Source organism: Nyctereutes procyonoides, unplaced genomic scaffold (genome assembly GCF_905146905.1).
Source record: "Nyctereutes procyonoides isolate TBG_1078 unplaced genomic scaffold, NYPRO_anot_genome, whole genome shotgun sequence".
NCBI lineage: Eukaryota > Metazoa > Chordata > Mammalia > Carnivora > Canidae > Nyctereutes > Nyctereutes procyonoides.
This window is the reverse complement of record NW_026575133.1, coordinates 36479282-36504371: the sequence shown is the minus strand read 5'-3', so window position 1 is coordinate 36504371 and position 25090 is coordinate 36479282. Positions and strand designations below refer to the sequence as shown.

At 60.7% G+C, this 25090-nt stretch overlaps 1 protein-coding gene across 1 annotated transcript; it reads left to right on the top strand.

Moving 5' to 3' along the window:
• The first annotated feature begins 588 nt into the window (after positions 1 to 588).
• On the top strand, positions 589 to 25090 carry ESPNL (espin like). Its single transcript, XM_055300309.1, has 9 exons — positions 589 to 882; positions 1867 to 2057; positions 3537 to 3723; positions 4354 to 4536; positions 12711 to 12842; positions 18318 to 18429; positions 19434 to 19543; positions 20261 to 20455; positions 23291 to 25090. Exons 1-9 carry the CDS (start codon positions 589 to 591, stop codon positions 24899 to 24901), a joined length of 3015 nt encoding a protein of 1004 aa, XP_055156284.1. The 3' UTR covers positions 24902 to 25090.

Sequence of the window (25090 nt, the reverse complement as noted above, 5' to 3'; positions counted from 1 at the left end):
CAGCTGAGGGCCAGGACCCAGCATAGGTCTCCAGGAGGCAGGTGGGCCCTGGGCTCCCGGGGTGGAGGCCTAGCCATAGCTCCGGCCCGCGTGGTGGTCAGTTCCCCCAGGAGGGCCTCCCCTGAGTCTCGGGGGACCTCCCCCTGGGGCCAGCACAGCCTCGGGGCTCCTGCCTCGACAAGAGGAAGCAGATGGAAGGATGCTGGTAACCGTAACACCCACCAGATGCGGGCAGTCCCTCTTGGGATGAGACAGCACGTCCCTTGGTGCTTGCTCCGAAGCAGGCCGAGGCGCGGTCCAGCCACGGGCAGACCTGCCAGCCAGTGCCCAGCCCTGACCCGAACCCAGCGCAGACCCTCCCCCGGGCCCAGGCCTTCTGCCACCGCAGCTCTGGGCCCGGCAGGAGTGGCTGGGGTAGGACTTCGAGGCCCAGTCCCCGGGGCCCGCCCCGTCCCCCCCCTGCCGCCTCCCATCTGCCCTGAGCGCCGCTTATCGGGTAACCGGAGCCGGGAGGCGCGTCCACGCCTGAAACAGGAAGCCCAGGCCCGTGCGTGCGCCACGACAGCCACCGGGCAGCGGGGCTGGAGGATGGAGGGGCAGCGGGCACTCACGGCCGCCCGGGCCGGGGACCTGGCCACCCTGAAGCAGCTGCTGGATGCGGGTGCCCTGGGCCCAGGCATCGTCGACTCCCTGGGGGCGGGCCTGGTGCACCACGCCACCCGGGCCGGCCACCTGGCCTGCGTCAAGTTCCTGGTGCGGCAGGCCCGGCTGCCCGGCAACCAGCGAGCCCACAACGGGGCCACCCCGGCGCACGACGCCGCTGCCACCGGCGGGCTGGCCGAGCTGTGCTGGCTGGTGCGAGACGGGGGCTGCGGGCTGCAGGTGAGCGGGGGCGGCGGGGGCATGGACCATATGGGGCCCTCACCGACGAGAGAGCGGGAGCTGTGAGCCGGGTAATCGGGGCCCCTTGGGCCCCTGGGGCGCCGCAGCCCTGGGCTGTGTTTCGGGGACGCGCTCTGCAAACCCCCGCGGCACAGGTGGTGTCTGTGCCCCGCGCCTGCCTCGCCCCGAGCAGCACAAAGCCCATGAAAGCCAAGGCCACCCCCTAAGCCACCGCGTGTTCCTCTGTGCGTCACAGGCAGCCACATGCCCTCCCGCGCCCTCCCCCACGTCGGGGCGTCTGGCCTTGCCCGGGGAGGGGGGCGTGCCAGTGTGCCCATCAGGCCGGATCCCCGGGGCCTGTCTCCCAGGGGGCCTAGGACGGGGTCCGTAGAGAACCAAGTGGGCTGTGGGCACCTGCTCGTACGACCGGACGCCTTGGTGGGCGACAGCACGGCCCCGCGGGGGTGGCGGGGGGTGGAAGAAGGGCCTCCAGGGCCCAGTGACCACCTTGGCAGTGGCCTTTCTACCCTCCGAGAAGTCGCACCGGGTCCCAGACAGGGAGGACTCAATGGTCACAGCTCGGTGTGCAGCTGGCCCCATCGGCTCTCCCCACAGCCCGAGGGGCAGCCGGGGGGCAGGCAGGTAGGGGCGCAGCCGGGGTAGGAGGCAGAGGCCCCACGGCGGGGCCCAGGGCCTGCCGTGCGTGTGGGGGGCCAGTGGGAGCCGAGCACAGGCGAGGGCCAGGCCTGCCAGGAGGGAGGGCCCGGGTGCAGCAGGATCGGGGCTCTGGACCCAGAAGACCTGGACTTGTGTCCCACCACCTCTTCCCTCCAGCAGGCACCTGGCTCCTCTGCAAGGGGAAGAGCAGAGCTGTGGGGGCGGGGGTGGGGGCACAGGGCAGGCTGGGCGGGCGGCTCCGGGGGGGCGGGGGGCAGGGGGATGGGGGGGCGGCCCGCACAGGCTCACCGCCACCTGCCCCCGCAGGACCAAGACGACTCGGGCGTCTCCCCGCTGCACCTGGCCGCCCGCTTCGGGCACCCCCTGCTGGTGCAGTGGCTGCTTCGGGAGGGCCACGCAGCCGCCCTGGAGACGCTGGAGGGGGCCCTGCCGCTGCACCACGCGGCCGTCAGCGGGGACCTGACCTGCCTGAAGCTCCTGGCCGCCGCCCACGGCAGGTGAGGGGCTGTGGAGCCGCCTGTCTGCGTGGGAGCACTGGGCGTGGGGTGGTGGGGCAGAGGGGGTGGGCTGGTGGCCTGCGAGGTGGGCCCTGCAGGGGCCTCGCGGGGGGGGGGCAGGGCGTGGGCAGAGGGCTGATGAGACCCAGCAGGGCGGGGGACGCACATACCAGGTGCCATCATCTAGCTGCGCCCAGGGGCGGCGATGAGAGCCGGGAAGCTCCCTGTGACTGGGCAGGACCCCAGTTCCCCTGGCTGGGAAGCTGGGCACCCCCAAGTGCCCTGAAAGGAGCAGAGGCCCCCATCAGGTCACCCGGATTGTCCTGCCGCCTCGTGCCCTCCCTGCACTGTCGGGGGGCCCCGTGCCACTGCCCAGAGTGGGTGGAGGGGCTCACAGGGAGTGGCAGCGTCCGGATGGGCCCGGCTGGGCGGGGGCAGCCTCTCCTCCGGTCCTGAGCCTGCACAAAGGGTGCCGAGTGCACAGTGACGGGCCTTCTAGGGAGCCTGCCTGGGGCCTCCCCACAGCCTGTCCCCAGGGCTGCTCTCCTGGCCAGGTGTGGGCCTAGTGTCCACCCCACGCCGGACCTGGCCTTTCCCCCGAGCCCCCTTTCCTCCAGCCGTGCCTGCCTCTTCTCCCCCGGGGGGCCTCTTGCCTGGCGGGAAGCCTGGCTCTCGGGCTGCCCCACACTTGCTGCCCGACAAGGCCAGTTCTGTCCCTGGTCCTCCCGTCCCCCCTTGGTGAAAGGCCTGGCCCCAGATTCCCGGGGGCGCTACAGTTTTTACAGTAGTTTCCACCATTTAAAACCCGTAGACTTCACATCAGAATGCCCCGTGTGCACGTGATGTGTCCTGCCCTAGCGCCCACAGGCCCTGGCAGTGACCACGGCAGCCAGAGGTGACGTCTGCGCCACCCAGGGATGGGATCAGCCTTGGGTAGGGGACAGTCTCTCCCTGCAGCATTTCACCCAGCAGGGCGGGGGACACGCAGGCCAGGAGCGCACCCGGCCCTGCGGCAGCTCAGAGGCAGAGCAGGTGGGCAAATCCCATGACCTCAGTCCGTCCACGCCAGGGCCTGGAATGCAGATGCCCAGCCTGGGCGCTCAGGGCTAGCGTCCTGCTCGCGGTGCCCCCGTATGCAGAGCAGGCCTGGGCTCTGGAGGTTCGATGACCCGCCTGCCGCAAGCCCCGCTGGGCTGTTCACCTCCTAGCAAGCCCCAGCTCCGTGAATTGCCGAAGGGCTTGATGAGCGTGTGCAGAGCTGGAATCCAGGAGGAAGTGCTGCTGGTGCCCTTGGGCAGTGCACACCCTGTACAACCCTACAGGCGACCAGCCAGAGGCCCCTCAGCCAGTGAGGGGGGCTGAGCACAAATAGGCCGGCCAAGTGCTCGGACTCCCCTCCCCTTGGCCTTTGGTTAGAGCAGCCTCTGCCTCCTGCAACCCCCCCACCGAACACCCCCTGAATCTCACCTTCCCTGACAGCGGCGTGAACCGGCAGACATGCAATGGGGCCTCCCCGCTCTACCTGGCCTGCCAGGAGGGACACCTGCATCTGGCCCAGTTCCTGGTGAAGGACTGCAGTGCCGACGTGCACCTGCGTGCCCTCGATGGTGTGAGTGTGCTGCACGCTGCCGCCGCCCGCGGCCACTACTCACTTGTCGTCTGGCTGGTACGTGGGGGTGTCGGGGGGGCAGGAGGCTCCAGGAAGGCTGGGAGCTGCTCCTTCCTCAGCCCCAGAGCTGCCTCCGAGCAAGCAGGGCCTGGCTGGGGTGGGGCTCTGCCTCTCTGGGCTCAGTCCCAGGGAACCTGGGGACCCACGGGGCCGTGGGGGGCGGGATGTGCCTGGCTGTCACTCTGAGCACCCGTGTGTGCCGGCTCAGCCTGGGGCTGCAGGTTTGACTGGCAGTGGCCCCGCAGCACAGCGGGGATGCGCAGCAGCGCCCCCGGGGATCTGGGGAGCCTGCCCCCAGGACTCCCGCTGGGTTTCCTGGTGCTTGCTCGGAAGCCACACGGGGCACCGGGCACCGGGCACCTGCTCCTGGCCCTGACCTTTCGGCCACTCGCTCCTGCGGCACTGCTCAGAGCCCCCGGCCAGTCCCCGCTCTCTTCCCTCCTGGACCCATGGAAGGCTCCTTCGGGCCTCTTTCTGGAAGGAAGCCCCAAGACCAGGACACAGGCTGGCCCAGGGTGGGGGGCGCCTCCCACTTCTGTGCCAGGCCCCCTCCTTGCCATGTGCCCCGCCCAGGAGGCCCAGGAGCGGTCAGCGCCTCAGCCGGTGGTCCTCCCCCACGTCCCCCAGGTCACCTTCACCGACATTGGCCTGACGGCTCAGGATGACGAGGGGGCCACAGCCCTCCACTTCGCGGCTCGAGGCGGCCACACACCCATCCTCGACCGGCTCCTGCTGATGGGCGCACCGGTCGTGACGGACTCCTGGGGTGGGACCCCCCTGCACGATGCAGCAGAGAACGGGCACGTGGAGGTAAGGCGGGCGAGGTGGGGGGCTGCGCAGGGGCCCTGGAGCCCCCGGAGCTGGCAGGCCTGAGGGCTCCCCATGTCCGCGCTTCCTGGGAAAACATCCAACCCGCTCAGCAGCCCTGCGGGAGAGCTGTCATGGGTCCCCCTCCGCAGATGGGCCAAGTGAGGGAACCAGACTGTCTGCCTGGGAGCCAAACCCGTGCCTGCCTGGTGCGCAGCCCTCCCCTGCGCAGAGGCTCCGGCCTGCGTCGGGATAGCCCTGGGCCGCTGCGCTCTGCGGAGAGCCCGGGAGCAGGGCCGCGCCGGGGGCCGGCTAGCCCTTTCCCATCACCCAGGGATCCGGGGACTCAGGTGGCCCAGGCCCTTAGGAACCGGACTTGGCAGGGGTGACGTTTGAATATGTGAGGTCCGACACTGAAGGGAGGTAGATGCAGCCACCGGCCCCCGGCCCCCTCGCGCACTGACCTCACACAAAGGCAAGGCCAGATGGAGAGCAGAGGGCGGGGCTCCTCGGCCTGCGCACCCACGGGGCACCGTCTCCCACCTCCCCGGCCCCCGGGGCGCAGCCTGCTGCAGCCCTGAGCCACGTGCCAGGCAGGGCTCGTCACGAGGGAGGGTTTTACTGAGATGCCACTGAGGGCCCTTGGGGTCCAACCCAGAGCATGCCCGGGTCCCGGCGGCCCAGCATCAGGGGTCAAATAGGGTAAAGCGCAGCAGGAGAGTCCGGGAAGGCACTTGCTCCTTTTGAAGAAGGCAAAGGAGCCCCATCAGGCTCACAACAGCACTGATGAGAATGGTCCCTCTCTGGCTCTCCATCCTCCCCACCCTCCACCCCAGCCACCCTCCCTCTCTCCTCCTTCAGACACCACTCAGCCCTGCAGGCTCGCTCCCTGCCCCCCCCCCCCCCCGGACTCCCCACTTCCCACCCCTACCTAGACAGGGAGGGGGGCGGCGGGAGGGAGGGCGGGGTGAGCCTCAGGCGGGGCTGGGAGGAGAGGGTGAGTCTGCACACGCCCCTGCAGCCGCACAGCTGTTTGTCCTGCCACATTAGGACAGGGACCCCGAGTCCAGAGGAACCTGAGGAGCCCCAGCCCAGCCAGAGAGCACGAGGTCTACATGCCCCTCGGCCACCACTCCCTCTGCCGCTGTGTCATTTAAGAGCAAGCCAGAGATGTCAGCACTGTTTTATCTAGAAACACTTTAGCAGACATCTCCAAGAGATAAGGGCTCCTTTTGTTTGTTTTTGTTTTTTTAAAGCAGTTCTTTTTTTTTTTTTTTTTTTTTTTTTATTTATTTATGATAGGCACACAGTGAGAGAGAGGCAGAGACACAGGCAGAGGGAGAAGCAGGCTCCATGCACCGGGAGCCCGATGTGGGATTCGATCCCGGGTCTCCAGGATCGCGCCCTGGGCCAAAGGCAGGCGCCAAACCGCTGCGCCACCCAGGGATCCCATGTTTTTGTTTTTTTATCACAGTTTGAGGCCATTATCACACCTAAACACAGTTCATAGTGAGGTCCTGCTGTCATCTCAGGTCCAGCCGGCTGATTGTGTCCAGCATCCGCTTCCCTGATCGCACCATAACCAGGGGGCTGAACAGGAGCCACACACTATTGATTTGTCTGTTGAGTCTGTTAATCCATCAACAGTTCCAGAAATATACTTCGTCCAGGAAACCTGGACCATAACATAGGATTATGCTTCCCCCGCAACTTTATTTTTTTTTAAGATTTTATTTGTTTATTCATGAGAGACACACAGAGAGAAGCAGAGACACAGGCAGAGGGAGAAGCAGGCTCCCTGCGGGGAGGCCAATGCAGGACTCTATCCCGGGACCCCGGGGTCACACCCTGGGCCAAAGGCAGGTGCTAAACCACTGAGCCACCCAGGGATCCCATCCTCCACAACTTTAAACTCTTGTTTTAGAATAGTTTAGGATGATTTTAGATTCGTGGAACCACTGAGACACTAGTACCAGGCAGAGAGTCCCCCTAGACCCGCATGCATTTCCCTCTATCATTAGCAACTTAATTACCATGGTATATTTGTCACGATTGATGAACCAAAATTGGTACTGTATTTCTTCTTTTTTTAAAAAAATTTATTTATTTATTCATGAGACACAGAGAGAGGCAGAGACACAGGCAGAGGGAGAAGCAGGCTCCCTGCAGGACTCGATCCCAGGACCCCGGGGTCATGCCCTGAGCCAAAGGCAGATGCCCAACCACTGAACCACCCAGGTGTCCCTGGTACAATATTTCTAACCAAAGTCCATACTTCATTCAGATTTCCTTCGTTTTTTAAATATTTATTATTTATTTTATGGGGGAAGGGGGCATGTGCTCAAGAGTGAGCATGAACAGGGGAGGGGCAGAGAGGGAGGGACAAGCAGCCTCTCCACTGAGTGTAGAGCCCAACTTGGGGCTCAGTCTCATGACTCGTACACCAAGACCTGAGCCAAAATTGAGTTGGACGCTTAACTGACTAAGCCAGCCAGGCGCCCCCAGATTTCCTTAGTTTTTACCTAATATCATTTTTTTTTTAATATCATTTTTTTCTGCTCCAGAATTCCCTCCAGGATACCACACTACATCGAGTCCTCAGGTCTCCTTAGCCTCCTCGGCTGGGACAGAGTCCCTTCATGTTTAAGAATAAAATTTTGGAATAAAGAGCTTGTGTCCTAGCAGCTTCCAAAGGGAGCAATGATTGTTTAGCATGTTTTTGTTTTATTATGTCACAGTCTTTATTCTTTGAATGGTGTGAATTATGCCAATTACTTTTTTAGTTGAGGTAAAAAATATGTAACATAAAATCTACCCTCCTGGGGCACCTGGATGGCTCAGTCGGTGAAGCATCTGCCTTCAGCTCAGGTCATGATCCCAGGATGGAGTCCCGGATCAGACCCCCCACTCAGCAGAGAGTCTGCTTCTTCCTCTGATCCTTCCCACTTTTGTGCTCTCTCTCTCTCTCTCTCTCTCTCAAATAAATAAATAAAATATTAGAAAACAAAACAAAAACCTTACCCTCCTAAGTGTACAGTGCAGTGATGCTAATTATGTGAACATTGTTGTCCAGCACAGCTCCTGGTTCTCATCTCTCAAAACCGAAACCCGGGCCCCATTAAACATCCCCCTGCTCACCCCTCCTCCAGCCCCTGGCGTCCACCTTTCTACTTTCCGACCCAATGAGTTTGGCAACTCTAGGAACAGCATATGAGTGGAATCAGACAGTATTTTTCCTTTTATGACTGGCTTATTTCACTCAGCACCATGTCCTCAAGTTTCATCTGAGTTGTAGCGAGGCACAAGATTTCCTTCCTTTTTTTAAGGCTGAATCATATTCCATTGTGTGGATGGACCTCATTGCCTCCATTCATTCATCCACCAGGGGACACTGGAGTTGCTTTTACCTCTTGGCTATCGCAAGCAATGCTGCAACGAATATGGGTGTGCAAATATCTCCTCGAGACCTTTCTTTCTACTCTGATTACTTTTAAAAATGTTGAACCAAACTTGCATTCCTGGAGTAAACCCAACCTGATCATGAAATGTTACTTCTTATATATTGCTGTATTTAGTTTGCTAACATTTTGTTTGAGATTTTAGATGCGGTGCATGATGCTAGTGCAGTGGTTCTTAAAGGTGTCTGGATGCGGGGAATCTGCAGGACAGGTTGAAAAGAACCCAACACCCAGGTTCCACTGGCCCAGAGATCCTGGTTTGATTGACCCTGGGTGGAGCCCCCAGGTATCAGGACTCTTTACTGCTCCCCAAGTGATTGGGATGTACAACTTCAAGAAGTATCTGTGTGAATAGCATTAGCTGAGCTAATCTAGAAAGAATTCATAGAGATGATGGTTCTTACAGTGGTGATTTGAACATGGGAAGGAGTGGGGTTTCTGTTCAGAGAAAGAGAGCTAGACATGGTCAGACTCTAGAGCAGAGCAGAGAGCAGGAGCTAGGGCTGGCAGTGAGGGGTCACTGGTGACAGCATGGAATTCGTTTTAATGCTGCATCAGGAGGCTGCTGTGAGATCTCGAGAGGAGGGCTGTTTGGAGGAGGGCATACTGGAGGAAGTTGCCGTAAGATGGGGTGTGGTCTGGGGCTCTGAAGATGAAGTGGAAGAGGAAACGATGGGAGACAAGTGTAAATAAGGTTCTCTCAGGGTTCCGATAAGTGGTTTTAACTCATCAGTGGTTCTCTACCTAACTTAACGTTGCCGCTAATTCAAGAAGCAAACTTACCACTGAGTGTTGTAGGAGTTCCTAGAGGCATTTGGAGTATGACTGCCTCAGTTGACTTTCTGCTCCTATGACAGGTGCAGGTGAGTGCTGGTTTATTCATCAGAGCCTCTGATGTCTGTTCACTCTTCTCCATTCAGATACTCACCCATCCGACACAGTTATGGAGCACTTGCTCAGGACATGACCAAGGATTCAAGAACCACAAGAGTATATTTGGCTCTCAGGGCAGTACCCTGTGCAGTGGGTGTTGGAAATTTCAGGGCTGTTTTTTGGTTGTTACAGTAATTGAGGAGTACATGTCGTGGAGGGGACACCAGGGAACCTGCTATTCCCCAGGCGGTCCTGCAAATGACAGAAGAGTCCCATGCCCCACACAACTTCCCAGTGGATCAGACATGCACGTAGGTGGAAAACCTGTTTATAAAGACCCGAGCTTTGAACCCAACTCAAGTGTACATGATTATCTAATTTTTGGACCTAAATTTAATTATTATATACACACACCTTAATATTTGTCATAGTGTCATAAGACTTTACCAAGAATGGTCATGCTGTATATGTTGAGGGAAGATCGTACTTTGTTTTTTATTTTCTTAAGGTTTTACTTATTTATTCATGAGAGACAGAGAGAGACACAGAGACACAGGCAGAGGGAGAAGCAGGCTCCATGCAGGAAGCCTGATGTGGGGCTCGATCCCAGGACCCCGGGGTCATGAACTGAGGCAAAGTCAATCACTCAACCACTAAGCCACCCAGGCATTTCAGATGGCATTTTGTTTTATTTAGCATTTTACCATGAACCATCACTCACTGTGTGGCAAAATGGCATCACCAGTGGCATCACCAGTCTCCTGCATAACTCTCAGATTTGCAGTGATTCTACAGACAGTACACTAGAGGATGCTTTTTCAAAGTGCTTGTAACCATGATGATCATTTAACTATAAAATGAGCCTGTGTCAAAGATTTTTTATTTAACTCATTAAGAAGAAAGCAAGTAAGTCATATAACCAGGAGTAAACAAACGAACATTTCACAGGTAAGGAATAATGAAGTGAATTCACAAATAGATGCAAAACCAGTCAGTATTGACAGGGACACAGCTGACTGCACTCCACTGCACACATTTTGTGTTGAACCTTTCTCTGGACAAGAGTCATTTGTAATATGAACATTTTGGGGCAACTTGCAGAGTAGTTGGCTCTAAGGCAGTGAATGAAGGGGGAAATAACCAGAAGCCTCAGCAGGACACTCAGTAATCCATTTTGTCCACTTGAGTGCCTGGATTGTCTTGGCACAGCCATGCCCAAATACTCACATAGTAAAATGCATGCTTTTTAAATTATAAATTATTTTTCTTTTCTCCTTTATATTTGAGTATAATAGTAAGTATTTAAAAATTGCTTGGACAGGCAAATTTCATTATCAATGGAGTTTGTGTTAGAATAGTGAATGGGCTGTCTGGAAATATTTCTAATAAAAAGAGGGCATTGGGACTGATGGCAGGGAGGACCCTGAGCCAACTTACCCTCCAGATGTCTTCCAGCCCTGCATTGTCCTGTGATGCTCCTCTGTCGAGGGTGCCAGTGAAGATCATAGGCTCTTACAGCCATTGCTCTGAATCCAGGAGGCCCCACTTCCTAGCAGCATGATCTTGAGGAGGCTTCCTGTCCTTCTCCGTGCCTCATTTCCTCTTGTGTAATGAAGGCACAGTAATAAACCTCACAGGGGGACATTGGGACTGAATGAGTGGTCCTTGTGTCACTCCAGAATGATGCCTAGTGCAGTGAGGTGCATGGGAAGGGCTCGCTTCCCCATCTCTTGGACAAACCTTCTCCAGGGTGTGAGCGGGGTGGTCTCCAGCAGCCCCCAGCTCTCTGTGTGATGGACTTGAGCTTTGCAAGGTACAGCGTAGAGACCAGTGGCAAGAAAGGGAGCAGGAAAGCTTGCAGGGTGGGGATGAGGCTGTAAAGGGGATGGGTTCACCATATTTAATGTGTTTTATTTCTGCAGTTAAAAAAAAAAAACATCTGACATGGTTGTGTTCCATTCAGTCAAGAAATAAAGGCTTATTTAAACGTATCTGCAAATTTACCACTTTGTCATCTTCATTCCTCCTGGCATCTCTGGCCTTCCATATGGAATCGCTTGCCCTCAGTCTGAAGCCAATGCCTCAGCTCTTTCCTCAGTGTGGGTGTGTTGCTGGCAAATTCTTTGTTTCCTTTTGTTTGCCCGGAAGCACCTTTATCTCATTATCAGTATTGAAGGATATTCTTGCTGGGTATAAAATTGCTGCTTGGAAATTTCCACTTATTATCCTTTAGTGCTGGGGAAAATGTCATTCATTCATCACCTTGTGGCTTCTACGAAGAAGTCAGCTGAGAGGGGCCACTGTTTTGAGGAGAATCATTTTTTCTCTTGTCAATTCTAAGGTTTTTCACTTTGGTTTTCTGCAATTTCACTATGGATATGACCTGAAGTGGATTGTTTTTTATTTCTCCCACAAGGGATTGCTTGAGCATCGTGAACTTGTGCTTTAGTGCTCCCATAAGTATTGAAAAATTCCCAGCCAGTAGCCCTTCATATGTGAATCCTGCACCCATTCTGTTTCTCCTCTCTTTCTGGGGTTACTATTATATGTATTTCAGACTGTCCTGTGTCAACGGGTGTTTCTGCTTTTCTGCTTTTTATTTATTTATTTATTTTGGTCCATGCTGCACCTAGTTTGCTGCCTCTGACCCATTTTCTGTTCACTCATCCTACAGCTTCGATTTTTAACTTGGTTGTTATTCATATGTTCCTGACCTATACTAATAGTCATTTTTCAAATCTACCGTGCCACTTTTCAGAGTGTATAATTCCATGACTAAATTTTCAAGCTGACTTTTTTGCCTTGAAAGCAGTAAGCACAGTTGTGTTCTATCTGTTAGTGCTTGGGTCTGTGGGTCTATTTCCTTGTGGGTTGGGTCTTCTGGTTCTTTTTCTGGTATCTTCTTTCTTTGTGCTTCTGGCTTCATCTGACCATATGCTGGAACTTGTATTTGATAAACAACTTTTAGGAGTCTTGTGAGGTCCTGGATGATATCTTAGTTGCTTCTGATTGTCAGGTACACATGGGAACTGTGAGAATGGGACCTTCTCAGTCCACATTCCAGGGTCAAGGTTCCTTGGGCCCCCGAGTGAATGAAAGGAAGCAGAAGGTTGGATGGCTTCTGGTTTACCTTTACTCTGAGGGTAGAGCCCTCAGCCCCCCAGTGCTAGGTGATAAATCAGAGCCCACCTTTGGAGGACCCTGAGCTTTTCTGGTCTCCCTAGTCCCATGAGGCTGTCAAAAGAACCGCTGAGGATATAGCGATTTCTCCTGCATCGGCCTTCTCTTAGGACAGAAACACTTCTGAGCGGTGGGTTTATCCCTCCAGATTTTCCATGTCTTCTGAGCTTGGCCTGGTCATTCCTCACTTCCTTGTTGCCTCTTTGATGCTTTAGGAAGGTGAATTTTACATTTAGTCCACGTTTTATGTTGTCCTTTTATGTTGTTGGGTTTGTTTCTCGACTCCCTGATGGGGTCCATCTGCCCACATGTTTTGCTGCTGGCACAGCCACCTCACAGATTTGAAGACTTAAATCTCAGTCATCTGTAATCATCCACCCCCTGCTCACAAATCCAGCAGTAATCAGGCCATATAAACAGAAGCCAGTTCTGCATTTAGAGCCCAGGGCATAGACTACTAAGGCAAGGTCAGGATCAGGCTGCCTAGCCAGGATGCTGGCCGTACCACCTACTTACCAGCTGGGCCTTGGGCAAGGTCCTTAGCTGTTGGTGGCCTCAGTTTCCCATCTGTGAGGTACAGCATGGCACCTGCCCCCCATCACAGCTGCTGGATGCCATGGGCATAGGCAGGTGGCACAATGGTCACAGGTATGCCCCTCCCTGCAGTGCTGCCAGACGCTGGTCTCCCACCACGTGGACCCTTCCCTACGAGATGAAGATGGTTACACGGCGGCAGACCTAGCAGAGTACCATGGACACCAGGACTGTGCCCAGTTCCTGCGGGAGGTTGTCCGGCCGGTAAGCGTCATAGTCCCCACCCATCCCCGGAGGCTGGGGCAACGGGGCCACCTGCTGCCCTGACAGCCAGGTTATGGAGAAAGCTCACTGAACATCACGCTATTCTTAGGAAAGGGCTCTCGGGCCAGAACAGAGCCAGTGCCTCAAGTCAGCTGGCTGAGTGTGGGACCGGCCAATGGCAAGGGCTGTGACAAGGGTCATGACAGAGCCATGATGGGGCTGCAGCAGGAGCTGCGATGGGCCATGGCAGGAACAGTGGCCAGGCTGTTCCGGGACTAGGGCTGGGCTTGTGGCTGGACCTTGGCGGGAGCGCCTGGTGGGGGACACTGTCAGATGGAAGCTAGCCCGGGGGTGGGAGCAGGGCCCTGAGTCTTCAGTGAGGTGACCCCAGTAAGACAGGGCCAGCCCCCTAGCCATCCAGAAGGCAGCAGGTTCCAGTCTTGGTGCTCCCATCTTGGTGTGACCCTCATGGCTCCATACCTCGCTAAGCCACTTCCCCATCCATAAGGACAAGGATTTCATCTGTCCTGCTGGCCCCACCCCCAGCACATGACAGGTCACCACAAGCATGTGTTTGATGAAGATGATCAAATGGGTGTGTGAGCAAATGGATGAACACAGACAAGTGGGTGGGTGGACGGGCGTTCTTGTGGGTGAAGTCAGCAGTATGGTCTGCGTGGAGCCAGTCCCCCAGGACCCTCACACCTGTCCCTGTCCTCAATCTAGTCCTAGGGAGCTCCTATGACAAATTAGTCCCAAGCTGCCACCCTTTTGGAAAGTGTCCCTGGGATCACATGGCCCCATTTCCAGGTGAGAGCACTGAGGTCCACAGAGGAGACCCCTGCCCCTTGCCAGATCTCACTGGGGGGCTGCTGTGCCTCTTTTTCCCTCGAGAGCATCCAGGACCAACTGAGGCAGAGCTGCAGTCCTCCATGGTCCTAGGCCCGTGGGACGGTCGTTACCCCACTGCTGGCTAGGGCCTCTTGTCTACATTACCCGAAACCCACATAGTTTTGGCTCAGGTTTGTGGAGTTTGTGAGACTCAGTGGGTTCCCAGTGTAGCGGGCAGAGCGTCACGGGCCACAGGCTAGGAACGTCCCGGCCCCCCTGGGTCCCTTGAGGCCCCTGTGCCGTCACGGGGCCCAACCTGGAAGCTGAGATCAGGAGGCGGGGTGGGCGCTGCTCTGCTGCGCAGCCTCCATCCCCAGGCCCCGGCACACCTGCTAAATGCCCCTGGCCACGTCGCTCAGCTTGGTTGGGGGGCCGGGTGCTGGGTGCTGTCCTGACGGCCCATCTCAGGCTGTCCTCGCTGTCTCCCCAGTATCACCATGGGATTGAGACAGCATTCTGTTCTCTCAGGATTCTCCAAACCCGTCTGGGCTGACCATATGGCCCCTGCCCCAGCCTGCAGACCGGCAGTGCCCAGCCCGTCCACACACCCTGGGCTCTGGAGGCTTCCTGCTGCATCTGCAGGGGGCTTGGGGAGCCTGTGTGGGACTCAGGGTTATGCCAGGCCCTCACCACCGGCTGGCATGCCACGCCGCCCACCCCGCCACCTGCCTCATAACGCAGGCTTGGCTCTGCGGGAGGGCAGGGTGTCAGCTGTGGGTGCCCGGGCTGGGGAGGGGGGTGCCGGGCGCTTAATGCAATATTGATGGAAATGCAATATCCAGAGGTCGCCGTGCCGGCCTCTTCCCACGCTGCACTCAGGGGAGGTGGTGAAAGCCACACACCACAGCCCACACCTGTCCCCGGGGAGCGAGGCCAGACGTGGTGGTGGGACCTGCCCCGTGGGAGGTGCCCCGTCACAGGTGGGGCTGCAGGACCTGCGTTCACCTGCTGTCCGGGGTAGGCCCTGCCCGCGGCTCAGGGAGGCCAGGCCCTGCCTCGACCGCCCCACCTTGGCCTTGGCCACGTCTTCCTGCTCCCTGGCCCTCAAGCACCCCTCTGCACAAGGAGGGGTTTGGCCTCTCTGACCTGGGTGGGCAGGGGCTAGGGGGGCAGGCGCCTGGCGGCTGGGCTCCTGGCCACAGGGCCGGGTTTCAGTGAGGTCCTGGCCAGGGGGTGGCGTTTGGGAACAGCCGCCCTGGATGGCGAGCACGGCCCTCCAAACGGGGGGAGCCAAGCCCCCCAGCATCTCCCACAGCTTCCAGGCTGCCCTGCCTGCCCTGAGGCCTGTATGCACGCCCACCAGGGTAGGAGAGGCTCTTCTGGGCCGGGGAGTGCTGGCGGGTCCGGAGCGTCTCCGAGCCTCAGTTTCTCATCTGTGAAACAGGATTGAAGAGTCTTGTGGCAGGAGATGCTCATCAGGCACCCATCGGGTGCTCATTCCCTCCCCTTGGTCCAGAAGGGCTCTGGGACCCTTTCATCTTAGCTGGGGAAGCAAGGCCCCGAGAGGGCAAGGGACTCCCCTGGGCAGCCTCCTCTCCAGAGGGGCGGGGCCGGCTGCGGGGCCAGTAACCGAATCTCAGCAGTGGGGACCGGCGCCCGGCGCCCATCTGTGGGTCATGATTTTCTCAGCCCGGGTGGCGTTACAAGCCTGTAACCCGGCTCACCAAGCTGTCCTCGATGTATAATGCATGGCGGGCCCGGCGTTGCTCAAATCTCACCAAAAACACAGGAAAGGAGGCGGCGGGCCACAGGAAGGGCGCCAGCCGGGGCCCAGCTCACCGCCCACCTCGGGGCAATTGCCCGATTTGGGGGGCAGCACACACCGAGCCGTCTGGACAGTGGTCGGAGCCCAACACCTGAGCTCCTTCAGCTCCTTGCAACGTGGCGAGGGTCAGGATGTGGGACACGGCAGACAGGGCCCGGTTAGGATCCCAGGTGAGCACCACGCCAAGGAGCCCGTGAGGTCTGAGCCCCACCAGTGCCCAGCCCTGCCAGGGAGCCTCCATGATTTTCCTCTTCCTTACAGGTGGGGAAACTGAGGCCCAGCGGGTGACTACCCCGAGAGGGTGTGGAGCAAGAGAGTGGCCTGAGGTCCCCCAGGCTGCAGGGGCGAGTCCATCCCCCTGGGCCCCAAACCAACTTCCTGCCTCTTGGGTCTCCCCCCCGTCGGGTCCCAGCGTCATGCAATTTGGGTCCAGGTGGCTGCCGCGCTCATGGGAGGTCCGTGTCACAGCTGAGGACCACTGAGCTGGGGCACCCGCGTCGGTTAGTGGCCAGTGAGGGCCCTCGGGGTCCCTCCCTCCAGATGCAGCCCTGACGGACATGTAAAGAGCAGCCGGGGCTTCGCGTCCTTGGTAGGAGTGCGAGAACCCCCACCAGTGCCAGGCCCCCCCTGCCCCAGAGGCCCAGCCATCTGCCCCCCTCTACTGCTGATGCCCCTGGACCGAAGGAGCAGTGACTCGAGGGGCTCCCGGAGCAAGGACTGGGGTCTCAAGTAAGATTCTGACCCAACAATACCACTTCCCAGCTTTGGGGTCTTGAAGAACCCTGCTGCCCTCTGGAGCCCTGGTCTCTCCGTCTGTGTCCCAGGGGCTACGCCGTGGGGGACGCACCTCTGCCAGTCCCTCCCTCTCCCATGACCCAGGGGTCTCAGGTCTCGCCCACATCCCCAGAGGGTCTGCTCACCTGGCCCCTGCACTGTGGAGGGTTAAGGTGCCACGGTAAGGGATCCCGCACCCAGCCCCAAGCCCGCCGGGCCACCTGATACCCGGCCTTCAAATATTAATGCGACACCTCCCATTCCCAGCGGCGGCAGCTGGGACAAGCCCCGACAGCCCGGGTGACTGCAGCCCTGCCTCTTTGGGTCCCCCCGGCCACAGGGCGCCGGGGCTCCTGGGCTCCCAACACGGACTCCTGGAAGGACTGGGCCGTGAGGTGCGTGGTGGCCAGGCCGATGGGGTGTCAGGCGGTGCTCCTGCCCAGGGGCCACAGTGGGCGGAGGGTCCCGGTTGGGAGACAAAGGGAGGGGCTGAGGCAGTGGGTGCAGGTCAGGGGTCCTCCTGAGGGCACCCCCGAGTTGGGGTGGCCACCTAAGCTCTGTCCTCCTTGCCGGGAGGTGGGACAGAACGAGGGACACTCAGAGAGGCCAAGGGGCTTGCCCCAGCAGGTCGGGCCCTGCACGCCAAGGGCCAGGGCAGGAGCACGCGGGCTTCTTGTTCAGAAACGATGGAGGGTTTCCGACGGACGCAGCGGAGCAGCACCCTGCGCAGCAGCACGGGCCCCAGGCTCCCGACGCAGACAGGCCCACCGCCCTCGGCTCCGGGCTCCCAGCACCGGCGCAGACGTGGCCCTACGAGCTGGGGGTGCAGGCCGGAGCAGCCACATGTCGGAGGACATCAGAGTGACGGTGGCGCGGCCAGGACCCCGCGAGTCTACCCGCCAGGAGATGGGTTGGCTGGATTTCAGCTTTCAGCTTTAAACCAAAAAGTGACGAGCCTGGCTGGGTGTCCGCCTGGAGAATCCCTGCTCCCTAAGGAGGGACAGGCTGCGGCGGGAGGGGGCACAGTCCCGCTGCTGACAACCCCCGCGGTGTCACAGCAGCCTGACCCGACGTCTTGCGAGGCTCTCGGAGCTGAGCTGGGGAGGACGCCCAGGTCAAGGGCTCCTTCTGGCTGCGACCAGTCGGTGCCCAGAGGCCGGGGGGTGGTGGCCAAAGTCAGGTCTGTGCCTTGCCCTGACATGGGGCAGCGTGAAGGGGTGAGTTTTGGGAGCCCCTGCAGTGCCGGGGGGTGATCTTGGTGATCTCTGTTTCCAAGTGGCCTCGGGGAGGGAGCGGCCTGGACGCTGAACGATGGTCCTGGGCGCAGCACCACCGCTCTGAGGTGTGGCCATAGCCACACGGCCCCTGCTTGGGGGTCCCTGCTTGGGGTTCCAGGTGTCTCACCATGCTCCCCATGCCCGTCGGCCGGACCTCTGCTCTGTCAGAGGGGGCCGTTCCCCAGGCGGTTGGTCTCAGCACAGAAGTCGGGGACAGTGAGGAAGGGTGTGCACGTGCACGAGTGTTTATTTGTGTGAGCGTGTATGGGTGTGTGCAGTGCACGCATGTGTGTTGCACACATGTGCACGTGTGTTGTGTGTGTATACGAGCATGTGTGCATGTGCATGTGTGTGTGCACCCATGTCTCATAAGACCAGAGAGAGGTGAGCACAAGCTGGACGCCCGGCCCTCACCCAGACCTGGAGCTGCCGGGTTAAGCTGCTTCCAGAGAAAGGCTGTGAGCGAGGCCTTTACACGGGGGTCACCTGGCCGTGGTGCTGGCAGCACAGTGAGTGATGGATCGCACACTCAGGGGGTGTGTGAGGGCCCTGGTCACTGCACGGAGGGGGTGCAGAGACACAGGCGGACAGAGGGAGAGCACCGTCCTCCCTCCTCACACTTACCCCTCTCCAAGCTCTGTTCCAAGATACAGTCTCTGCCCCCACCCGGGAGACCGGCCAGGACTCAAGGCCCCCCACCACCTGCCAGTAATGCCGCTGCCCGAGGCCCACCTGGGCCCCCTGCTGACCGGCTCTGTCTGCCCCCAGGTGCGGCTCCTGATGACACCGCCGCCGCCGCCCTTCCCCCCTCCTCCGCTGTCAGCCGCGAGGGACTCCCCAGAGGACAGGACAAGGGGCTCAGGGCTCCGGAGCCCCACCTGTGAGTACACATCTCCAGGGAAGACCGGCCTGGACCATGGGTGCCAGGAGTGGGCGCTGCCGGCCTCACGTCTGAGGTCCCTCCAGGGGGTGGGCCGGGGGAGCAGCTGACTCCAGGAGCCCGGCACGCAAGACAGGGCAGGGCCGGAGGCATCCTCCATCACGCAGCCCCAGGTGCTCCCAGATTTCCTTCATTGCCTCGGTTCCTTCTTTAGAGTGAGGATCCACATTTTCCATGATGGACACTTGTAATTGCAATTAAATGGCCCCCTGCTCCGCCCTGCGGGGTCCCTCTCTGAGCCCTGAGCCCCCAGGGCCTGGCTGTCCTGCGGGGCGCTCATCCCCTCTCTGGGCTTGGGCTTGTCCAGAGGTAAATCTCGAAGGTCAGGTCCCTGGGGCCCCCAGCAGCTGGAGCACCCATGGGCCAGCAGAGGCAAGCAAGTCACTGGCTCTTAGGGAATCCGGACCATTTTTAGCAAAATGAAATGGAAAACCATAGGAAACATCAGCGGCCACCATATCCGGGAGGGTTAGAGCCTCTTCATGGCCTGGGGTGTGGTTAGACTCCGAGGGGTACTGTGTGTGTGTGACACGCAGGACGTGTTTCTCCACTGCGGTGTGGCCCCGCTGTGCATGTTGGCAGTTGGGGGAGGGGCAGGAAGAGGAGAGCTCTGATCTTTTGCCAGTGGGGCTGCATTAGGTCCCTAGACCCCCGGACCCTAATCCTTCCCACCACCCTCCAGGGACAGGGTGCAGGGTGGGCTGGAGGGTAAATGCAGGCTCTCTAACTGGCCAGGCCCGGGGAGCTCCACAGGTGCCCAGGGACACCCAGCGATGAGTAAGTCTGCCCGGGGCCCCGGGCACTTTCTGGGGGACTGGCTGGGTCTTCGCTCCAAGCCTAGGGGCCCTTCTGGAAGCCCAGTGCTGCCCCAGGTCCAGCGTTTTCTACCCCTTCCCCTGCTTTCCTGGGGAAGCCCTGTGACTCGACTGCCCTTCCCTCAGCAGTAGTGACTCCCAGCCCCTGGCCTGGCCAGCCTGACCAGCCTCTTCCAAGGGAGCAGACGGTCGGAGCAGCATCCCCACGGGTCAGCACCAGCACCGTGGCCGTCCCCACGGTACGCCCCCACCTCCACATCCCTGTCTCCCCGTCTCCCCAGCCAACCCTCAAAGCCCCACTGGCCTCCCAACAGAGTCCTGTGGGGTCCAGGCCAAGTCACCTCTGGGGCAGAGATGCAGATGTCCGGGGGGCGGGGGGCCTGGAGTCTACCTCCCTCGTCCCGAGGGGCTCCCACCCAGACCAGGATCCACTGGAGGAGGCCAGCACCCCTTTCTCCTTTTCTTTCTGGGCATGAGGCCATTATAAATCCAAGCCATCATTTCCTTGAATGGGTCCCAGGAACTCTCAGTCCCTGAGATGTTCTGTGCAAGTCTGGGAAGTGCTGCAAAGTGCTGCCTCTCTTGGAGAGTTACAGCGCACACGTTAAAGGCTCTGACAAGTCCTGCAGTTCAGAATTGGCCACGAGACTTTGTCTGTGTAACTGTACCCCAAACGAGTTTGCCCGTCCACATGGCAACCTCCTCTCTCTCTGCCACGTACATAAGGGGAGGAATCCCCGGGTGCATCTCTGAGCCAGCGATCCCCCCGCGCACATACCTGGATCCCACAGCCCACACGGGGAATCCTGGCCTTCAGAGGCAGACGCATACCAGGCTGGGGCCTCTCACCGCTACGCCCTCCTCCCTGGGCCTTGCTCACCCCGTGTGGCCCTCTGCACCGGCCGGGGGTGGGGGGTCCCCTGGGGGCTCTGAGTGACCAGCTCTAGTCTGCACAGGGCGAGGACATGGCGGCGGGGGACGCCCCAGACTGCCTGGCGGCGCTGCAGCTGCACAGGCTGCCCTCGGGCGACCTCGACGGGCTGGTGCCCACGCGGGACGAGCGCGGGAGGCCCATCCCCGAGTGGAAGCGGCAGGTGATGGTGCGGAAGTTGCAGGCGCGCCTGGGCGCAGACCCCGCCCCCCAGGCCCAGGTGGGGCCCGCTGGGGCCGGACGGGGCGGGAGAGGGGGCGGGGCCGGGGAGGGGGAATGGGGCGGGGGCGGGGCTTGTGGGAGGGAGGGGCGGGGCCGGCGGGAGAGGGGGCGGGGCTAGTGGGAAGGGAGGAAGAGGGGCGGGGCGCGCGAGAGGGGCGGGGCCGGGGAGGGGCTTGTGGGAGGGGAGGGGCGGGGCTAGTGGGGGGAAGAGGGGCGGGGCCGGAGGGAATGGGGGCGGGGCCGGCGGCCGAAGGGCGGGGTGAGAGGGGCGGGGCGCGCGCGAGGGGGCGGGGCGGGGCGAGGCCCTGGGTAGAGTGGCAGCGGGCAGGAGGCTTTGTCCGGGCAGGTAGAGGTGGAAGGTGGGGAGACCCAGGCGGCCCACTGCGTGCCTCTCTGCAGCCCCAGCTTCCTCCTCTGGTGGACGGTGAAGCTGCACCCGATCAGGGAGCTGGGAGCCTCTTCACCTGCGCAGGTGTTACGGCCACGTGTCCTTTTGTCTAACGCTTTTCATCCCCCCTCTACCTTGGGCCAGGCCCTGTTCCAGACAGCGAAGGGGACCGGCCCAGCCCTCCCGGCCCGGCCCGTATATTCCAGCAGGAGAGACAGGGCGATTGAGCAGCCGCACTGGGTGCTTGGGGGCGGGGCAGGTGATTCCAGGACTCATGGAGAGAAGCAGAGCCCCACAAAGAGGAGGAGGTGTTCCTTGTGGGTGCTCAGGGGCAGCCTCTCTGGGGAGGTGACCTTGAGCAGAGGCTAGGAAGAAATGAGAGAGGACCCTGTGAGAACCTGGGGCCAGTGATTCCAATCAGAGAGAACAAGTGCAAAGGTCCTGAGGCGTGAATAGGCCGCCGGAGGGAGGACCAGAGAAGGCTGGTGCCTCGGAGCAGAGTGAGCGGGGTACGATGGGCAGAGGTGAGGTCAGAGAGAGACCAGGCGGGTATTACAGGACTGCTCCCCATCAGGCCGCTAGGGAGCCTTTGGGAATCTGAACAGAGAAGCTGTGATTTGACTTGAGTGGTAGCAGGTCCCCCTATAGCTGTCGTGGGACCTAGAGGGTGGGATTCCGTCTGAATGATGTGTGTTCTACAACCCTTGGTCTAGAGCGGCCCTGTCCCACCACGCATGCCAGCCACCTGTGGCCATTTCAATTAATTAAAATGAAATAAAAGTCAGGCTCCCGCTCCTCAGTCGCCGCCACATTCCATTTCTGTAGCCGCAGGGGACTGATGGCTATGCGACATCTGTCAGCCCCGAGAGTTGGACAGTGCTGACCCAGTGAGAGGGAGTGGGGTCCCAGCCTTTGGATCCCTGCGGCTCTGCCCAGGGCCCTGGGCCTGCTGGGCCAAGGGATCAGAACATATCAGGGCAGAGGACTGCCCGGCACCAGGCCGACCCAGGCCTCCCTCAGGGGGCTCTGAGGTGTATCTGGGGGCTCTGAGCTGTATCAGGGGGCTCTGAGGTGTATCTGGAGGCTCTGAGCTGTATCAGGGGGCTCTGAGGTGTATTAGGGGGCCCTGATCTGTATTAGGGGGCTCTGAGCTCTATCAGGAGCTCTGAGGTGTACCTGGGGTCTCTGAGCTGTAATCAGGGGGCTCTGAGGTGTATCAGGGGGCTCTGAGGTGTAATCAGGGGCTCTGAGGTGTATTAGGGGGCTCTGAGCTGTATCCGGGGGGCTCTGAGCTGTATTAGAGGGCTCTGAGCTGTATCTGGGGGCTCTGAGCTATAATCAGGCGGTCTAAGCTATATCAGGGAGCTCTGAGCTGTATCAGGGGCTCTGAGCTGTATCTGGGGCTCTGAGCTGTATCAGGGGCTCTGAGCTGTAATCAGGGGGTCTAAGCTGTATCCGGGGGCTCTGAGCTGAATTAGGGGGTTCTGAGCTGTATCTGGGGCTCTGAGCTGTATCTGGGGCTCTGAGCTGTATCCGGGGGCTCTGAGCTGTATCTGGGGCTCTGAGCTGTATCTGGGGCTCTGAGCTCTAATCAGGAGGCTCTGAGCTGTATCTGGGGCTCTGAGCTGTATTGGGGGGCTCTGAGCTGTAATCAGGGGGCTCTGAGCTGTATCTGAGGCTCTGAGCTGTATCTGGGGCTCTGAGCTGTATCAGGGGCTCTGAGCTGTAATCAGGGGGTCTAAACTGTATCCAGGGGCTCTGAGATGAATTAGGGAGTTCTGAGCTGTATCTGGGGCTCTGAGCTGTATCTGGGTGCTCTGAGCTGTATCAGGGGCTCTGAGCTGTATCAGGGGCTCTGAGCTCTAATCAGGAGGCTCTGAGCTGTATCAGGGGCTCTGAGCTCTAATCAGGAGGCTCTGAGCTGTATCAGGGGGCTCCGAGCTGTAATCAGGCTGGCACAGAGCCTCCGCCCAGAGAAGCCCAGCTCAGGGTTCCTCTGTGTCTGTCTGTCCCCTGGGCCGTGACATGGAGGGCAGGGCTGGATCCTGGAGCCAGGGCAGCCACGAGGAGACCCCAGAGCAGAGTGGTAGAGGCTGCCCTCTTTGGGGGCTGCTCCCCAACCACAGAAGGCTCTGGAGCCTGGTGGGAGGGCCTGGGAGGGCTCTGAGGAGACAGACCCTTTGGACTGAACAGTGAGGACATGAGACTAGGGGGATGAGAGGACTGGGCCCCACAGGGCGAGTGGCTGCCCTGAGCCCCAGGCTCGGGACTGAGGCTGGCCAGTCTCCTCATTTATACTGTAAGTCCAGGCAAGGCCCAGCTGGTATTTGGGGGCTGGGCTGGGGTCCCCAGGAGCGCCTGCAGCCAGGCCACCCTCGGGAGCCCTCTCCCTGCGGCGATGCTACGTGGGCCCCAGCCCCTCTGACCTGACGTCTCTGTGCCCAGGGTGACAGCAGGAGCGTGGGCCCCACGGAGCAGGCGGCCTGGCGGTACTCGCAGACCCACCAGGCCATCCTGGGCCCCTTCGGGGAGCTGCTCACGGAGGACGACCTGGTGTACCTGGAGAAGCAGATCGCTGACCTCCAGCTGCGGCGCCGCTGCCAGGAGTATGAGAGCGAGCTGGGCCGGTTGGTGGCTGAGCTGCAGGCCCTGCTACCCGCTCCCCTGGTCAACATCACAGTCAACAGCCACCTTCTGCCCCGGGGGCCGGGACCAGAGGGTGAGGAGGCCCCGGCCCTGGTGCCCGAGCCCAGGGGTCCCCCGGGGGCCTCGGGGGCCCAGCCCGGTGAGCAGCCCCTGCCCTTCTGGTGCGGCCACATCGCCCGGCTGGTGCGCAGCATGTCTCTGCTGCTGAAGGGCATGAACGGGCTGCTGCAGAGCGAGGAGAAGCCGGCGGGCCGGGCCCCCCAGGAGGCGTGCACGGAGGCCCCCGCCAGCGCCCCCCGGAGCGCAGCACAGCGCGAGATCCAGGAGTGCGGGGTGTCGGTGCAGACACTGCGCGGCCACTTCGAGGCAGCTCCCGGCCCGCCCTGCGCCCCAAACCCAGGCCCCTGTGAGGCAGGAATCCCGCCTGGCCACTGCCCGAGAGGCTGCTGGCCCTCAGCCCCAGCCCCCAGCGGCAGCGGCGGCCCAACGGGAGCGGCACCCGGGCCGGGCGACGCCGAGGAGGCCAGCGACTCGGGCATCAGCTGCGAGGAGGCCCCATCCGAGGCGGGGGCCGTGCCCAGCCCCGACCTGGCCAACCTGCGCAAGGAGCGCATCGTCATGCTCTTCCTCAGCCACTGGAAGAAGTCGGCCTACACGCCGGCCCTCAGGACGGCGGCCTGCAGGACCCTGGACGCCCGCCGGGCCAGGCCGCAGGCGCAGGAGGTGGCCGGGGGCCCCGGGGGCCCCTCCCCGCCGCCCGGCTCGGGCCCCCGGCTCGGCCACCTGTGGCAGCAGCGGAGCATCATCGCGCACCTGCTGGGCAACTGGAAGGCCATCATGGCCCACGTGCCGGCCCGGCAGCTGCGGCGCCTGAGCCGGCGGCCCCGCGGGCCCCTGTCGCCCGAGCAGTTCCTGCCGCACGTGGACGGGGCGCCCGTGCCCTACGGCAGCCTCACCCTGGACCTCTTCATGCTCGGCTACTTCCAGCTCCTGGAGTGCGACCTGCCGGCCGAGGAGCGCAAGATGCGCCACCTGCTCTGCTTCGAGGTCTTCGAGCACCTGGGCGCCCACGGCTGGGAGTCCGTGCGAGCCTTCCACAAGGCCGTGACCGACGAGGTGGCCGCCGGCCGCCGCGCCTGGACCGACGGCTTCGAAGACATCAAAGCCCGCTTCTTTGGCTCCAGCCGCGGTCCCGCCTGGGACCCCGAGCCTGGCCGCAAGTCGGGCCTGACGCCCCTGGGGCCCCTGCCTCCCGCCGCCGCCAGCAACAGCCCCGAGCCCCCCGCGCAGAGGCCCGGGTCCGGCGGCCAGAGGCGCAGCTTCAACAGCGAGGACATCTGCGGCTACATCGACCGGAGCTTCGCCTTCTGGAAGGAGAAGGAAGCCGAGATGTTCAGCTTTGGAGAGTGAGACAGCCGGGTGGCTGTCTCGGGGAAGGCGACGGGGGTGGTTTGGGTTTTCTCTGCTCTTTCCTCTCTGTCACCCACCTGGTGGCCAGGTGAGCCCCGTGTGCTAACGCCCGCCTCCAGCTCCGCCCCGACGGGCCCCTCCTCCGCTGGGCGACTGGGAGTCAGAATCCTCACCGAGAACCCAGGAGGC

Bases quoted from the DNA above. Each gene is read 5' to 3' on its own strand.
- ESPNL (XM_055300309.1), top strand. From the start codon at position 589: ATGGAGGGGCAGCGGGCACTCACGGCCGCCCGGGCCGGGGACCTGGCC. The intron at 3,724-4,353 runs GTACGTGGGGGT...CACGTCCCCCAG, and splicing joins ACTCACTTGTCGTCTGGCTG to GTCACCTTCACCGACATTGG. The intron at 20,456-23,290 runs GTGGGGCCCGCT...CTCTGTGCCCAG, and splicing joins ACCCCGCCCCCCAGGCCCAG to GGTGACAGCAGGAGCGTGGG.